Raw genomic sequence first — 19,109 nt, forward strand, 5'->3', positions numbered from 1 at the left:
AGGTAATTTCTCCTGCTGCCTAGGAGAATGTCATCTCTGGAAGGCGGTGAATCACAAGCTTCAATTCAGCAAAGATTTGAGTTGTCAGGATGATGATATCTTTATCAACTCCTGACTGCTCAGAAGTGTTCTTGAGAATTCTCAGACACTCCTGCTACAACTAAGAATAATTGCATTCCTGACCTCTACTGTTAAATGGTCACAGTTATGAATACCTATATCTGTCCAGCATTCACTTTGTCATGTTTTGGCAAGCTTACTTTTCAGATGCGAGTCATGCACTGAGGAATGCTAGTTACATGCACTAATGACTCTATTGCCAATCTTTTATAATTATGAGATCTATGACCTGGTTACATTTATGGGGTGCATTTCTCAGGTATCAGTAAAGGGTGTTTCATGGGCAAGTTCTGTTACATGCCTCAGAGGGGGTATAATGTCAGGTGATCATAGCAGGGATATTATACTTCACTCCTATTGCAATTTACCATAGAACGTTCCCCGTTTTCATGGTTTTTTAACAACGTGATACCACTGATTGATTATAGTAATTTTGTTGTTCATATTGCCCTATTCATAACACAGCAGGTGTTGCTCATAATTATTAAGCCTATTTGTTATTAGAGATGCATGGGTAGTAAAATACAATCAGAAGCAAACAATTTAACCGATAATAAAATTAGCTGTTCATGGAAAGTCAGTGTGCTAATTATCTCTAAACAATGTCTGTCAAAACCATTTTCTGTTTCTTACAGGGCTGAACTGTAGAGAAAATGTCTAATTTCACAGAGGACGAAATGTGGACTCTGACTTACCTTTGCTGTGATACGCATTAAATGTATAGCCTAAATGTTATATAACTACACTGTGTATAATAAATACATAATTTACTGTGAGATAGGCAAAGCACTAAAAGTTTTCTTACTTTTAGGAAATGGTACACAAATTATAGAAATCCCTCAGTCACGTAACTGGAAAAGTTGTAGCTTTGAGTTGTAGCGTAGCTTTGATCTTTCAAAGCTTTCCATGGCTTTTTAACCATGAAGTTCCTATTACAGTCAGTGGAGTCAGACCGATAAAATGTCATTTGGAGCCTTTAAAAATGCATACAGACTTTTAAATTTAAAAGGCCCTGCATTCCTATGGTTTTAGGCTCATTTCTTGGGATTTTTAGTCCAAATAGAAATAGAAAAAACATAGAAAAAGAAAAGTCAATGGCTTTGTCCTGCTGTTTTTTCTTCTTGCATTCAAATGGAATATGTACACACTTTGGCCAAATGGATTGGATATTTGCCTAATGTACACACTTATTTATTTTTGCTTAGATAGGGCAGGGAGCTAGCAACAGCCATGGACCAGGATTGTGCTATGTTAGCTGTTGTACAAACATGGAGAAGAGAGATAGTTTCTTCTCCAAAGACAGAGCAATAGGTGAATGCAATGGGCAGAGTAAGGTGCATCAGGTTAACTTTTCAAAATGCTGGGTGTTCAAGTCTTTAGATAAACTAACCTCAGAGAACTGCAGCACATACTCCTGAATCTCCTGAAGCTAAGGTACTGTCTTTCCCCATGCTTCTACACTGCCAGTACTGGTTGCCTATTCTTGGTATAGATGAGTAGAAAACAGAACTTTCCAAGTGCAGAGCTAAAAAGAAAAGTTTCGTCCTATGGCATGAAACTGGCATTCAGGAGAAAAGTGTTGTACCTCCTGGTCAGCTATTGACCTGCAGGATGACCTTGGATAACTCAATTCACTTTGTGGTGCCTCATTTTCCCCATCTGTAACTGCCCAGTCCCTTCTTTGAATCTTGCTAAATTGTTGGCCTCAGTGTCATCCGTTGGAGTTAGCAGAAGATGCTGACTGTGCAATTGTTCCTGAGCAGTCATTTAGTACTTGCATACCCAAGTACTAAATAACTGCACTGTAACCAGCATTACTGTGTAATCACATCCTCACATGGCTTCCTGGTGATATGGACTGTGCAACAGCTCATTACTACTTCACAGTACCTTGTTACCATGGTGCAGCAGTGTTGCCCCATGACACTACTGAACTAAAGTAATGAACTATTGTGGAGTAGGCATCTAATGCAACCGATTTAGAAACTTTCCGGTAATCTCTTTTCCTCCAGGATGCATCGGAATTCCCTAATATCTGTTAGTTCAATGATGTTTAGACATATTTTAGCCAATACGCATAATATTCAGGAAATATATTACTGGTCTCACCAAACTCTAATGTAGTCAGTATCATGAGGAAGCCATGTGGGGATGTGATTACACAGTAACGCGGGTTACTGTGCAGTTATACCTAGTAGATATTTTTCATCTGACCCTTTTTCTTTTAATCTAAAATTGAGTTTTTCCATTGGAAACTGTTGAGAAATATTATTTTCTCTCTATAAAAAACCTGAAAACTATTGAAAAAAGTGTGATTTATAATTTTTTAAATACAAAATATACCTTGCTTTTATGATATTTCTGCTCAAGAAATTTTGTATTTATGTTAATGTGTAGAAGTGTCGCAAAAGTGACTAAAGCATACTGCACAATGGGATCCAGCCTCCACTGACTATATGATGCATGGGCAAGTCACTCAACCCTCAAAATTACTAGTGGAAAAAATGGCATTTGAAGGTGTGCTGATGTTCCCTTCTCCTTCAAAAACAAGGCTTTATCAGGTTGGGAGAATGAAGCTAGTCATTCACTCTCTGTATATACTGGAGAAGAAGAGGTAGCAATATTCTTCCTAGAAGGCAATACCAATTCCTGCATGAGTCCTGGCTACTCCTAGTATAGAAGGTCCCAGCTGAATCACAACATTTTTCCAATTTATTTGCAAGCTGGAAGCTATTACCTTTAGGTTGGAAACCAAGATGAGCTGAATTGCACAAGACTGGACATTCTGATTCCAGCAACTTGTATGACTCCTCTTAGCCTCAACCAATATTCAGGTACCAGTGGGCTAAGCACTGCACAGACACATCGTGGGAGAGGGTCTCTAGCCCAAAGAATTAATCAAGTAAAAAAGTCTAAGGCCCTGTGCATCCTCAGGTGTTTTGTGGATGGCTTAAGCCCAGAATCAGTATAGCCATGTCCATATGGCACTGCAGGAAAGCTAATTAAGCTAACATGAGCTAACTGATTCTGGGGGCATCTACTTGTGCAATGAATATGCAGTAAGGTTACTGAGCAGTAAAATAAGGTGCAGTAAGAAATGGCTGTGACCAGAAGCACATTTGCACATGTGCCCTGTTGGGCACAGATTTGTGCCTAATGGGAACAGCCCAGTTCAGGGCTACTTCTGTCCTACTCTGCCTCCTTGCAGCAGCCAGGAGTTCCAGGCTCCCCTGGGTGGTAGCCCGGGGCCTGGCAGGGGGACATGGGGTAGTTCCTGATGTGCATGGGGCCAGGAATATTGTGCCGGCTGCAAGGGCACCTGTCTCCTGGCCCTATGCACATTGGAAACTTTCCTGACAGCTCCCCCTGTATTGGGGCTTAGCCTGGCAACAGAGATCCCCCGCTTCCTGGGCTGACCAGGAGCAAAATTGCTCCCAGTCAGTATCTAAATGTGTGTTACTGCACATTACCTAATGTGCCATTTATCTAATACCTATATATGTTGACACTAGCAAACAGCACATTTGACTAATTTAATGTGCAGTAAAGCATCTTGTGTAAACATACCCCTTTCACTCTGTAGTGCTATTTAGCTTATTGTAAGCCATATGCAGACATAGTGCTTCCAATTTAAGAAGCAGCCTGACCAGATTCACATATTGTGCCTAAGTACACTGCTCTCTAGTGTGTTAAATTTACTCCGTAGACATGTTGTAGAGATGAGATGAAAACCAGACTCAGTGAGAAGGGACAGTGACTTGACCAACATCACACCACAGGTTTTGGTTACCACTCTTTGTACCTTTGGTTTCCTTGGAAATGCTGGTTTTACTTTTAGGTTTAGTTCTTGGATCTGTTTTCAGAGTCTTGGTGTACTTGGGTTACTGCACTGAAATATAAGATTACATGCCAAAAAGCACAACCTCTGTTTGCCCTACTGAAGATTATGAGCCATGCTTCAAAGCACATTGCCGAAGGATCAGGTAAATTGGTTTTTATTGAAATATACTGTAATACAAGGAGGAAAAAAATTCAATTTAACACAAGTACATCCCATTTTAGTCTCCCAAATAACTATTGATATCTGCTGTCCTGGAGCAAATCATATCCTCCTTGACAAGTCTGACAGCTGCTGTTTCTCTATCTTCTTTTTATCTTTAATAGCCATGGTCTGTTGTGGTACTTCGAAAAACCTAGTTGCTGCTTTTTTGATAAATAGGTCTTCTCTGGTGCTTCAAGCATCAGTTTGTGCATATTTCTTGACCTGCTGAGATCAGAGCTGAAATTGATCTTGGCCAGCAGCATAGTAGCAATTGTCTAATGCGTCTACTGTGCTACAGAATTCTGACAATGAACAAAAACAAACAAACAAAACCCAAAACCCAAACCAAAACAAAACACAAAACCCTCTCCATCAAGTGTGTTTTCAAGAAATAGTCCTTTCTAATGTCTGTATAGATATCCATAACTTGTTTCACTGCAGTCTATCTGCTTGTACATCTTGATTCTAAGTGCTTTCCTGAAAGAGTGTTTTATGTATATTCTAAACACATAAAGCCACTGGTATGACTCTGGATGGATTTTCCAAAGTGCTCAGAAACCCACAATTTTAATTTGAATAGCCACAATGCTATGAATTAAAAAAAGAAACAATAATGCTTGCATTCTCCCCCTTCACTTTATTCCTCTCAGACTATTAGCTCACTTAGCAAGTTTTCCTGAGCATCTCTCATGCAGTAGATGTAACAGACCTATAGAAAAGCATGTCTGTGGGAATGTCTGTTTCAGAATATTTGTCACATTGAAAGTCAATATTCTTTCTAGGAATCAACCACTTTACAGGAACCATGTGATGCTTATAGTGAAGCAAGCATTTTTAAAAGCTTCTCTATTCCTTAAGACTTCATCAAGAAAACAACTTGCACTTAAAAAATCTGGCTATGTCTTTAACTTGTATTAAAAACACAGGAAAACAAATGTAACCATGGTGGAAGGCCTGCAAAACATATTAGCTGGCCATGGCTAAACCTAGGTGGATGCTTTTAAAGTAACCTGAATTCTTAGTCTAAGTGCTTATACACATGCTCCATGGGCAAGGAAGGCGGGGCACTTTAATTAGAGTGGCTCCAGAGCTTCACATGTATCAAAGTCCCCACACTGAAAAATGATGGCGGAGGCACTTTAACTAAAGCCCATTGAACGAGCTTTAGTTAAAGCACCCCCGCCACCATTTTTCAGCATAGGGACTCTGACACACATGGCACTGGAGTCTAAGGAGCATGGTAATTACCATTCTGGTAATTACTATGATCCAACAGACTTACTTGAGTCTTCTCTGACACATTACAGTAGGAACGTGTATAGGTATCTGCTATGTCTTCAGCAAATTGTCCAGGATATGAATTTTTGTCTCTACAAGACAACTGTAATTTTTCCATTCAGAAGGGTTGTAATAGAATTCACCCCAAACCTTATTTTCTACACAGTTGCCTCCTGCTTTGTTCTACCAGTATCTTAACTGACCCATGAAGTAGCATTAACAATTAGCTGCTGCCCCTGGATGAAAACCAGTACTGGTTGTTTGTCTTAGAGACAGCAGGCATTTCACATCCTTAAAAGTCAATTATATGCATTACTTCCATGTCACATAGCCAATACGCAGTTCTCTACTAATCATTCAGCTTGTTTAGCTTTGTTCTTAATGATGTGCATTGCTCCTTTTGAGTGTTATTTCAGCAATCCCAAGCAACAAAAACTGTAAAGAGTCATTAGAACAGTGAGCACCCCACGAAAAGAATTCCTGGACTTCCCAGTTTCCCAGCATCTTTGATCCATATGGAGCTAGTCAGTATTAGGGTTGTTACAGTGTCTCCATGTACATGCTGATTCCCTTGAAAATTAAGTTTATTGTGGGAATAGAATCCAGAGGCAGTCAGAGGCACTTTATGCTTGTGGCGTATCAAGAAATGGACTCAGGGTCTCTCCTGCTTCTAAAATAATTTCCAGTAGGAATAAATATGAATTCTTTCCTGTGCCTGCCAGAGGGCAAAACAAACAAACAAACCCTAACTTCCTGCTTTGCTCCAACGTTGAGTTTGTGACTTGGCAAGTAGAAAATGGGTTAACTGAACATTTTCCATTAAAATAGTTATGTTTTCTTTTTCCCTACAAAAGAAACCTACATTTCTGACAAAAGGAAAATTTGGCAAATATGTTTGCTTTCCTTAGAAACAGACAGAAAGACAGACAGATAAACATATAATGATCAGTGAAGAACCCCATATTGAAAAATATAGCCAATATTATCCTTTTGGCTGAAAGCAAAGTGGTTGATCCTTTTGAGGGTGGTGAGGAAACATTAACAGTTTATCATTTTAAGAAAGAACACATTTTTATAACCACTTTAATAGGAAAATAACCCCTCTTCTTCCCTCTCCCGCCCTTATCTTTTTATTTGAAATTTGGTAAAAAACTGTCAAGTTCCAACAAAAAGATTGACTTCTTCTGTCACTATGTACAAGGTCCCCAGTGCCATTATGCCATAAGGTTTGATTATTCTGATACATTGCAATCTGCATTATTCATCTGCTGACTGTAAATTCAGCATTCTAGTAGAGCCAGCCAGAGTGTTTTGGGGGTGGGATATTTCTTTTCTAACTGTATACATTGCGCTGTATATTCATCCCATATTACTACTGTATTTTTCATTTATAGCTAAAGCACATAGACATTTTTATGGTCTCACAGTTCTAGCTATCAGCAAAAAAGGACACTTGCTACTAGTAAGAAATGAGGTTTAGAAGCTATACCATGAAATTAAATGTAATTCTTTATGATTTTAATAGGCCCCCAGTGGTACCCTTCCCGGGTTGGCCTGCAACTGGAACGAAGTGAGTATTTATTTTTCTGTCAAACAACCTCCTAGTATATTTCTAATCTATTTCTGATGTTTCTGCCTAATTATATTGCATTGTATATATGCTATTGGCTAAGCCATTCGGACTTTTTTCCTAATTAATAAGTCTGGATATCTAATTAGCTTCCCCACTGATGAACAGAACTGAAGATTTTTCATGTGTACTGTATAATGTTGCTTCTGTTAATTTTCTTATAGTAAATATTAAAATGAAAAAGGAGACTGGTTTTCAGTTTTCAGTGTAAAACCCACCTCTTGACACTAAGGGTGGCATTCTGTCTCCTTCCTAAGCATGTCATCTACATGGCATTTTCAGTCATTTAAGTGCCCAAAATGACATCTGTACATAGGCTGGAATTCTATTCCTAGGCACATAGCCCTGCACACATGGATGACTATTAAAGACCATGTATTCACACAGATTGACTATGTGCAGTAGTAACCAGAGTCTGTACATATGCCCTTGTTAATGTGTAGAAGACTTTGATGTTCTAAAATGGAGATCACCAAACCCATGGCTACTAGATTTAGACTCAGGAGCAGAAAACAGATGGAGGTAGGTCCCTCTCTTACCTTTCCCCTCTCCCCATCAGAGCTCAGTGGGTGGGGCATTAGGGGAGGAGGGGGAAGGATGAAACTAGGGGTGCTGATTTATAGCTGCCGCCCCCCCCCCTACACCTTTGCCCTGGGGGCATTTGAATCTGGGTGTCCTTGGCTTCCTAGCTTAGTACTAAGTTGAAATCCCCTCTTGGTGAGTGGGGCCTGCAAACTCCGGCTTCCCATGTGAGTGCCTTAGTCACTAGGGGAAGATGGGAAGTAGTGAACCCCTTCAGGCCCAGTTTTGGTGTATGTATAGTTATCCACTTACCAGGGGTTATATGTAGAGCAACAAAATGTCAACCTTTGTATAAGGAGTATCTCTGGCACTTATACATGATCAAATTGTGACAGTTAGATGACCAGGAAAGAATATGTGATCCAAATTGTAATACTTACTGATGGTGTTAGCAGAAAAATCAAGGACTATATGGGCCATGAAGGCTGACCTACTATGATTGTAATAATTTTTGAAGGACATGATAATATTAGAAAATTTAACTACCTGTGTCCATGCTGAACTTGTTCTGTGGATAAACCTAGGAATTCATTCTCCAGAGGGTTTAAACTTAACCACTTTAATTCCCCTAAGTGCTTTGCAAAGTAGTGTGTGCTTCCTTGGATCCTCTGCTCAAGGTCGCTATCTGGTATCCTTGCATTTACTATGCTCCCTTCCCTGCATTTTTATTATCTGCCTTATGGAATCTGTAGACTTCCTGACTTTGCTGTCCCATCCTTTAATTTTAGATAGGCTTAGGATCAATGCCTCCAGATAGAAGTAGGCTGATCTGTTTATTTTGAATGATTCTTTTAATTCCTTCACAGAGCAATGGGTGTGGTTTGTCATTCTCTCTTCTATGTCCCCATTCTTAGACCCTCAATGCAATTCCTATTTTTTTTTTTTTTTGGTTTGTTATCCCTGACAATTCATGATTTCCTGAGTTTCAGTTGTAGGGTTGTGGGTCTACTCCTTGGTTGTGGGTCTACTCCTAACATCTGAGATTCAAATAGTCCAAGCCCTTCAATCACTGACTTCTTTAAATCCCTTGTGGAACAGCATGTGTTATTCTGATTTCACTGGCTTATGAACTTTTTTATTTTAACTTTTAACCCTTCAGTTGCTTCCTGGTTTTGCCTTCACTGATTCTTGTTTTTCTATAGGTTTTATTCTCCTCATTTTTTTGAAAAACGAAAGATTTTTTCTTTGCCTCTGTAACAGGGTGCAGGGCTCAGGGGCTGTAGTCCAGTTGCAGGAAGCTGAAAAAAGATTTCCTGTCTGTCTAGGAGGATTGGAATGTTTGGATCGCCCAAATGAAGTTAAAAGCTCCCAGAGAAGGGAGAAAAGGAAAAACTGAAGTTGCAGAGTATATTCAGAATTACTTTCTCAGGGTCCAGGAAAGGACTACTAGGTATGAGTTAACACTTCATTATTAACCATGCTGAACAAAATGGGATAGCTGATAACCAATACTCAGGAGAAAACAAAACACCTAAACAAATACTTCACATCAGTATTTCACCAGTCTTACAGTATTAGCCTGCTTGACAGGATACAAGACGATCAAGGTGGGGGTGATCACCTACCCATAGTTGGTGAAGATCTTGTAGAGGAACATCTAGAGAAGCTGAATATCTACAAGTCAGCAGGACTGGATGAACTAAACCTGACAGTGCTGAAAGAATTTGTTGACAACATCATGAGACCAATGGCAAAGCTCCTGAGAACTCATGGTACTTGGGAGAGGTCCCAGAAGACTAGAAGAGGGCCAATGTGGTGTTTTTCTTCAAGAAAGGAAGAATGGAGATCCCAGTGAATTATAGGGCAACCAGTATGACCTCAATCCCTGGAAAAATCCTGGAAAAAATTATCAACAAATCCACTAGTGATAGGCTAATTGAAGGCAGTAATCTAAAGGACAGCCAACATGGGTACACTGCAGGCAGGTCATGCCTGACCAACCTCATTTTCTTCTACAGTCAGGTTACTCACCACCTGGATAAGGGAGATGAGGTTGATATCATATACTTGGATTTCAAGAAGGCCTTTGACTTAATCTCCCATGATGTCTTCATGGTAAATTTGAGAAATTGCAGCCTTGACAATCTTACAATCCAGTGGCTAGGAAACTGGTTCCAAGGTAGGACCCAGAGAATATTAATAATGGAATTGAGTCGACATTGTGTAAGGTGACCAGTGACATCCGTCAGGGTTCACTACTCGGACCAGTGCTTTTCAACATATTCACCAATGATTTGGATTCATGTGTTAAAAGTGTATTGGCAAGTTTGTGGATGACACAAAATTATGGGGGAGTGTGGTCATGCTAGAGGATAGGCTGGGGATACAGTATGACCTGGACAAGCTTGCAAGGTGGGTGGATCAAAACCTGATGACATTTAACACAGAGAAATGGAAAGTGCTACATCTGGGGAGAAATAAGCTTCAACGTATTTACAGACTTGGCAGTGCTACACTTTTGAGCACCACATCTGAAAGAGACCTCAGGGTTGTGGTAGACCACAAAATGAACATGAGCCATCAATGCAATGCCGTAGCTGGCAAAGAGAATAAAACACTGGCATGCATCTACTGATGCATCTCAAGTAAAACTAAGGATGTCATCCTTCTGCTCTACTTGGCTTTAGTGAGACCATAGCTGGAGTACTGCACCCAGTTCTTGGTGCTGCACTTCAAGAAGGTTCTGGAGAAGCTTGAGAGAGTCCAAAGAAGGGCCACAGATATGATTAGAGGTCTGGAGATAAAGCCATGTGAGGAGAGGTTGAAAGACATGGGACTGTTCAGCCTGAATAAGAGACTTAGAGGAGATTTGGTGGCAGCCTATAAATACATTAGGGACATACATCAAGGCCTGGGGCCTTGGAACCCTGTACATCTGTTCACCAAGGCACCCCAGAGGAAGACATGGAACAATGGACAAAAACTGTTAGAAAATCACTTCAAATGGACATAAGGAAAAAAATAATTTACGATTCAAGTGTCCAGGTTCTGGAACAGACTCCCTACAGAGGTAATACAATCACCTACCCTGGAGACCTTTAAAAAATGACTGAATGTGCACCTTGCTGGGGTCACCTGACCTCAGCAGTCTTTCCTGCCTAAGTGCAGGGGGGTGGACCTGATGATCTCATGAGGTCCCTTCCAGGCCCTAACATCTATGAATCTATGTATCTGTTTTTTTGTAATTATGGTGTTTCCTGTGAGGGCAAGTGTAACCCAAGAAAAATAAAATAGTGTTGTAAACAGTGACAGTCCACTATGTGTGATGGAGAACATGGGTATTCTAAAGCCAATTCCAGTAATGGAAGCAGGACTCCTGATAAAATGGCTGGAGGGGCTGCTGCAGCAACAACAACAGCTGTTTGAGCAGATCCAACTCTAGCAATAGCAAGTCTAGAAGAATCAGAACCAACAAATCTAGCAGTTCCAGAGAGACCAGCACCTGCAACAGCAGAACTTCCTGAGACATCAGTTGGAGTAGAGGCAGACTCCCACCTAAGTTGGTGAGTCACGTGGATCCCAAAGGATATAGGGTGGAGTCCTCCCCAAGATGGGACTTGAACATGACCCAGAAGCTTTCCTCATGACTTTTGAGTGGGTGGTGGAGACCTTTCAGTGGCCACAGGAAACATGGGCTATGAGGGTTGCCTCTTTGTTGACTGGGGAGGCACAGGTGACTTACAAATCACTAGGAGCAGAGTTAGCCCAGGACTACACTATCCTTTAATTAGCCATACTGGACTAGTTGGGTCTCATGGAGGAAGCCTACTGGCACAAGTGTTGATCAGAGCCTTGGGACACAAAGTTCCAAAGCCCTGGCCCCAAACCTGAAGGGCTTGTGTACTAGCTTGTTAAACCCAGACTTCTGGTTGACTGTGGAGATTATGGAACCAGTGACCCTCAAACACTTCTGCTGCATCCTACTAGCAAAGGCCCAGAGATGGGTGTATCAGCATTGTGTGGTTAGCCTGGAGGAGGTTACGTGAAAAGTAGTAGACTTCATGGGAGCAGAGTTAGAGTGTCAAGAGCCCTGGAGGAACCAGTAGCTTCCAGGCCTGAGTAAGCTGGGACTACAGGGAAAGCATCCCAGGTCTCTAGGAAGTCCCCCAGTAGAGGTATTAACTTCATTGTCTCTAAGACTGCAGCCAGGACAAGGGCCCTTGAGTTATCCTTCTGGAGAAGAAAGTCACCTAAAGCATCCCTGCAGCCCAGGAGGAGGAAGAGAGATGTAAATAATATGCCTACAATACAGGGAGAAGGAACATTGATTTTGGGACTGCCCACAAATGGACTATGGGTACACTCAAACCTCTGTGTCAGAGGCAACGCAGAAGGACCCACACCTGAGGGGATATGTAGTCCTGGTAAAAAATGGGGAGGCCCATGTCATTTGGCTCACAGACTCTAGCTTGGGCCAGACATTTGTACACGAGTGATTTGTGAATCCAGCAGACATCCTCTGGTAGAGGAATGCATGTATTTCACATGCATTCATGGGGATACCTCACCCTAGACCATAATCTGCCTAAGCCAGACTATCGGGGGACAGGAAAACCATGTAAGGTCTTCGGTGGTCAGCCCTTGTGGTGGTGGGACAAGACTGGGGCTTGATAGCGAAGTGGATCTGAGTGGCAAAACAAAAGTATACTAGTGAGACAGACCACAACCCCACCAAATCAGAGATAGGGGAAAACAGATATCTTTCTGTTTTCAAACAATGAGCTCCTTGGGCCTCAAGCCAGGTCATGCATAAAATGTTGGTGCATTGGACAGAAGACCCTCTCCAGACAACAGGAATGCCTAGGGAAAGGGATCAGAGCTTAGTGCAGTATGGGCCCCACTCCAAAGGAGGCAGAGGGTCAGGGAACCTTTGGAGCCCTTTGGGAGAGAGGGCTGAATCAGGTGGGGTAAGACCAAGATTTCAACGAGGACAAAGGCAGGATCCAATATATGCCCCTCTATATGGCCAGTTGGGACAGGCCAAGGGGCCACAGTGAATGCAAGATTAGCAGGCCAGGGCTCCTGTCTTGATTTCAGGGGGACCTCCTGATGAGGGTGGCCAAAGACAAGGTCAAAGACAAGGCCTGGCACTCTCAGCTGTTTGTACAGATTTTGAAACTGGCACATGATGTATCTTGGGAGAATCATTTGGGGTTGGAAAAGATTTCATCCTGGCAAGGTTTTTTTGGCCTGGGGTATATCAAGAAATCAAAGACTATTGTGTGTTTTGTCTCAATTGCCAGGTGGTTGCACCTTGGCTCACTCATAATGTCTTGCTGATACCTGTTCCACTAGTTGGCATACCCTTTGAGTGTGTTCAAATGAAGTTGATGGGACCCCTGGGCCCCAGATCAAGAAGATTCTGGTTCATCTTGTTCCTCATCAACTATGCTACCCACTACCCCAAGGCTGTGGCAATCCACTTGACTTCAGCCCGAATGGTGGCCTCTGAATATTCTGGCATAGAATATCAAATAGATTTTTCTGTTCAAAAGCATGAACAACCGATGGACAAAATTGAGAACATCTTGATATGCTTCTACCCCTAAACTAGAGAAGAAGAAAGATCCAAAGCAGACATCCTTGTTCTCCATGAGGGACTCCTACTGAGGTGAAAGGAATATTTATGCATATCTGGTGACTAGAATATGGTTCTTGTCTATGACTTGCCTAGAACCTGTTCTAGACAAATTAGTACTTTGGAATCTTTCAGAATGGCTTCCTTCAAATAAAAAAAAATTATGCTATTGAAATCAACGAGATTATTAAAAGAGTAGGATGATATTCATTATAAATAGGTGCAGATTTTTTTTCATATCTGGTTTGCAAGCTCTTTAGAGACTCAGAAAGATAAAAGGAAAAGTATTGGCATTCAGTTTTATAAATGCTGTTTGACCCATGTTAATATGTTACATAATAGTATTAACAATAATCAGTTGATCTGTATGGCATAAAAAAAGTTTAGACCTTCTTCTAAAAAGCTTGTCAGACTTTCCTGAGATTCAAAGAATTATATCAGTTTTTTAGCAATAGTATACCAGGAGCACTTGGCAACCTCATTGTGCCAGACACTGTACAAACACAAAGTGAGAGACAGTCTGTGCCCTGAAAAGTATACAATCTAAGGAGCCAAAGTCTAGAAAGTGAAATTGGAATCTGAAATGTCTTGCCTAATGTGATACATATTGGAGGAAGTGGGAATAGAATTGCTTATGTTACCTACTCCCCTGTTCATTGCTTTATTCAACACCTCCTCAAAAAACAAAACAAGGCCCATTTTATTTTCTCTTTTTTCCTGTAGGTATTGGATTTATTAGGACTTGAAGTAGGTTTTTCTGTTATACTGTGAGAAAGACTGTTCTGAACTCAGACATAAGAAATCTGTCTACTTCAGATAAGGTTCCCACAGAAATCTGGAGTTATGAGTGCTTGCTTAAAGAGAAGCAGAATTTCTTATCACTGGAGTTTCACCCAAAAGCAAATAGCCGGGGGGGGAGGACCCAAAACAACAACATTCAAGCAAAATGGTGGAGGGAGTTTGTATTCTGAGTTATTGTTAGACTGGGTTAGATCCAGAGCCACCTCTGGCACCAAGACAAGTATCACCAGTGTTAACTTCTATGGGTGCCTGAGCCATTGTGTCAGGGAGCCATGGGACTCATCCTGCTGCTGCCAAAATGTGTCCCCAAACAGGGCTCTGTACCTCAACATTCAGCAGTAGGTCCATCCCCGCTCACTCTTCCTCTGAATTCCCAATTCCTCTAGGAGCCCAAGAGCCAGATGACATGGTTCCATGGGCTAGATTCAGCCCACAGGCTGCAGTGGCATAACTAGGGTAGGGCAAGTGAGGCACTACCTCTGAGCACTGACTAGAGGGTGGGACCACAATGGACCCCTTGGAGTCTGTGCCATGGCCTGGGCAGCCTTGCACATAGAAGCTGGGCAGGGAAGTGTCGCACTAGCGTATCTGGGGGGCCAGGAGAAGTAGAGCAAGTATCATAGTGTTTCCACAGGCCCTCAAGAACCTTTCCCAGAGCTGGCATAGCCTTGCACCTGATATGTAGCTAGGGAAGAAATGAGTAAATGGGACACCAGATTCAATTCCCAGGAAGCCCAGCCATGGGGCTGTTGCTGCCTGAGCAGAACTGATGCTGCTACAGCAGTATTACCAGCAGTGGCAGCAATAGCTGGGAAGGCAAGGTCCCTCTTAACCTTCATTCATGTTCCCATCCGCTGCCACCGGTCTACCATAATAGGCATTCTCCAGCCTTGAGCACCCTTTCTTCACCTCTGATGGGCTGTATCCTTGATACCCCTACTGTAGACCAAAAGTGTAAAGGAAGAGCCTGGTGGTTTGCACTCCTTACTGGTAATTGAAAGGTGGACTTTTGGACCCCCCTCTCAGAACCTTAGCCTCCTGCTCGCAAAGCAAATGCACTTACCGGTAAGTTGTTGGGTTAAGAGATGCACAGGTTGATTCTATTTTGCCAATGTATGGATGTGCCATGAACTAGTTACAGAGCTGCATTTTTGTCATTTAAGCACAGAAAATGAAATGGGAATGAGCCTTTTCGAAACCAGGATGCATGTTGTATTTTTACATTTTAAAGCACAGTTCACAGGGTGGAAGTCAAATCACAATTGCTGTTCAGCTCCTGGTCTTGTATTTTGTGCTGAGTCATTAAAAGGATATGTATTATTCATGCCATTTACTCTTGCCTCCTTGTCATTATAGATGGACCCTATCTGAAGGATTCTGTTAGCATTCAAAGCCTGGCAGTTTCTTCCATCATTACCCTGTATTTTACAGACCTGGGGCAGCAGGTCAGTTGGACCACAGTAAGTATGTCCTTGTAACAATCAACACAATAAATCTTAATGTACAATGCATTTTACTTCAAATTCCTGCCACTTCCTCAGCTTGTCCTTCCCTGTGTCAAATAGTGTAATTACTTTATCACCACTCAAACCAGAATTCAATTGATAGTCAGCCAAGATATCAGTGCAGTACTTCAGACATCCAATTAAAGATTAGAAGATGGGCATAACAGTATTACTTGGAAGAAATCAATTAAAAAACCAATTTTAGCTTATTGCTGGTTTATATAATAGTTTGGGACCTTAGTCAAATATATTCATTTACTGCACTGGCTCTTTGGCTTCTGAAATGAAAGGTATTAAGTAAAAACAATGGATTTCTGGTAATTCTCTTATTAAAACAGGAAGATAATCAGATTGTCATGTCTTGATGCTTTAACCCATTTTTTTTTCATTAGAAGGAAGTTAGGAAGAAGCAATCAGGTTATATAAGTTGTTGGAAAAGCTAGGTATGGAAATTAAAAATTCCTAGAGCATTTTAATTTCTTTCTTGCTGGACTCCATAAATGTTTTCTCAATGAGCAAAACATATTGAAACTCACTTTGTTAAACTGTAATATATTTATATGCCATTAGAAATCATTGTCACTGTAAACCACATAGGCCATGTCCAGACATGCAGGGGCGTGTGGTTTGTGGCACCGCAAACCTCTTTGTGGTGCCAGAAACTGCATGCGGCAAACATTAAAACATGGCCTGCATTGTAAATTTGCATATACTGTACTCTCCAAAATAACCAGACATGACTTTAGGGAGCTCTAGAAGCCACAATAAAATTTTGCAGATAGAGAGGGGTATTCTTGCATTCTACAGTCAGAAATACAAGTTCTTTAGAATTTCTTGCTATCTGAAAGTGATAGAATTACCCACATACCAAAAGTACCCTTCTCACAAAAATCAACCCTCCCCCCACAAACTGTAATGTGTATTAGTAAAAGTGAGGAAGCTGATTTTTCTTCACTGGAATAGAACCACGGAGATGCTATGCTGTAATAGCTGCCAAAATGGTTGCCACATCTCTGGGTCAGCAAGCCGAGGGCATTGGAGTTCAGTGCTAACCCTTTCCAGTGCTAACCTATCATTGTACTGCTATAGCTTTTGGCTGAGCAGCCAAAAGATGCTCCTAATTTGGCAGTGGCTGTAAAAGGGTTAACACTGTATAGTGGCTGGGGTTTTTTTGGCCTGAAGAGTCATTGAGCTGGCCGAGGGTGAGCTATCTGCTGCATGCAGTGCACTGCCTGCCATGACTGTGAAATTCTTTTCCCTACATTCTGATTTCCAAAAAACAAGGTGTGTGTCTTTTGCACATAGTATGTAAAAAAAAAAAAAAATGGTATTGATTACATTTTACCTTTAAATTACTTACACAAAGCTCATATTGGCAACTGAGTTATTATTATTAAGAATATAAATTATCCATCACTTAAAAAATAGATTCATTAACAGGCTGTGGCCTTGAATCTGTGGTCTCAGGCTAATCAGTACAGCCATTCATCCTGGCCTGCTACCCTACCGCACACAGCGGGCAGCCTACATCTGCTCCTGCTCTTCTCCACTCAGCCTTCATACAGATGTGGTGGGGGGAGGAGGGGCAGGGAGGGGAGGGGCATGTGTTCCACCTTCACCTTTTGAAAAGGTGAGCACCCTACAGTTGAGTGGCTAGTTGACCCTCAACTTCCCCTATATGAACTCTTGACCTGGAACAGGAAGCACTTTGGTAACAGGGCTTAACAAGATCTCAGATAGCTTTTCTGTTCCCTTTGGCTTGTGCTCTTTTCTATTTCCTGTCTTCTTTACTCAGCTTGTCCCTGCTCTTTGCTCATTCCTTCTGACCCTGCTCACCACCTCAGTCCTCAAGTGGCCCCAGACCTGGTCACCTATCACCTGGTGTGACATTCATAGATTCAGTAACCATATAGCCAGAAGGAACTACAGTGACATCCTAATGTGACCTCAGTTATAACACAGACTGTAAGATGTCGCTGAATTCTTATTTGAAATATAGCACTGCTCTAGGAAAAAAATAAAACGCCCAATCTTGATTTTAAAATTATCGGTGATAAATAATCCACTGCAGCTCTCATCAAGTTGTCTCAGTAATTAATTACCCTCAATATAAAAAATGTACACCTTGTTTCTAGTAAAAGTTGGTCACTTCACCTTCCATCCATTGGCTGTTTGCCAGACTAAAGAGGCCTTTTTTTATCAATGTTTTGTTTCCCACGTATGTACTTACAGGCTGGGAATTAATAACCGCTTAACCTTCTCACTAGTAAGCAGATTTTGTCATTTCCCTTCATATCCAGTAGTATGCTACATCCTAGTAGGCAGAGGACGTGGTCCAGAAAAACAGGGAAGACTGAAAAGATTTAGAAGTCTCAATTGAGACATAGGTAGAATTTTGGTACCTAAATACAATATAACAATCCTGAAATCCCCACTGAGCTCCTACCTAACACCAGAGACAACATTTTTTACCTTAAGTTTCCACAGATGCCAACAGTACTTCCCCTGTGCATGTTCAGTAGTACCTTGGTCCTGATGGAGCTGAGCAGCTCAAGACCCATCTCACTTCTAAGCCCAGTTGGGAAAAATGAAACCAGGTAATCCTTTGTTAAAGGTTAGCAGACAGCTCAGTCACATTGCCATGGAGATAAGCCCTGCCTACCCACTTCTGCTTTAAGCACATCAAACTGGGAAGTTGTTGAGGGTGCGCTTAGGGCTGCATTGCTAGGACATGGTTTTCTGTTGTTCTGAAGAACAGGTGATTAAAGCATGTTTGAGAAGCCTTTGCTTCCTCCTTTCCTGGGTTTATATGTGTGAAGCAAGTGTAAGTGGGTGAGGTTTATTTCCTCAGAGGCAAGACTGAGCTCTCTGCTGCTATGGTGTAGAAATGCCCTTAATCCCCTGTGATGCACCAACTGGGCTGACTGCCTAACAAAACATAGTGGTTGCTACTGCTTTCATTTTTCATGGTGTTTACAGTTCTTGTTTGAGATTTGGATAAACCTGAGTTCAATTTATTTCCTCCCCTAAAGACCTGGTCCTGTGCCCCATAATGGATGTTAACCATCTCCCAACCCATCTTTTAAAGCTCTGGCAGTGTATAGAAAAGTATTCAAGATCCATTAGATCAAAATGAGAGAGTAGTAAATCAGTCTACTGTGTAGTTAGCTAATACCTGTAAATACAGGTACTAAATTAACTACACAATAGTTACTGTGAAGTAGGGCTGTGTGACATTTCAGAGGCTGTTTCAATTCAACACTGTTTCAACTCATTTCAAGCTCAAAACAGCAAAATCAAATTGAAACAAAGGGCTTCGAAACAGCCCAAAACAAAATGAGGCTAGTTGAAAACTTTCAAAAGTTTCAAACATTTTGAGTTTCAAAGCAGCCAGCAGTGAGGTGGTGGGAGACAGGGGAGAACTACAGCTGTGCACAGCCCTGGCTCTCTGTGTCTCCTGCCACCAGGCTGCAGAAAGCCAATCATAGATTCATAGATTCATAGATGCTAGGGTCGGAAGGGACCTCAATGGATCATCGAGTCCGACCCCCTGCATAAGCAGGAAAGAGTGCT

General features: G+C 41.6%; 1 protein-coding gene across 1 annotated transcript in view; it reads left to right on the forward strand.

Annotated features, from left to right (window-relative positions):
* TECRL (trans-2,3-enoyl-CoA reductase-like) overlaps positions 1 to 19,109 on the forward strand; it is a 171,697-nt gene that overhangs the window by 106,624 nt on the left and 45,964 nt on the right. Inside the window, exons 3-4 of the mRNA XM_019534213.1 lie at positions 6,966 to 7,010; positions 15,388 to 15,491. Of these exons, the coding sequence (XP_019389758.1) occupies positions 6,966 to 7,010; positions 15,388 to 15,491 (149 nt within the window). The remainder of the gene's footprint in view (positions 1 to 6,965; positions 7,011 to 15,387; positions 15,492 to 19,109) is intronic.

This window comes from Crocodylus porosus, unplaced genomic scaffold (assembly GCF_001723895.1).
Source record: "Crocodylus porosus isolate Cpor-Errol unplaced genomic scaffold, CroPor_comp1, whole genome shotgun sequence".
NCBI classification, from domain to species: domain Eukaryota; kingdom Metazoa; phylum Chordata; order Crocodylia; family Crocodylidae; genus Crocodylus; species Crocodylus porosus.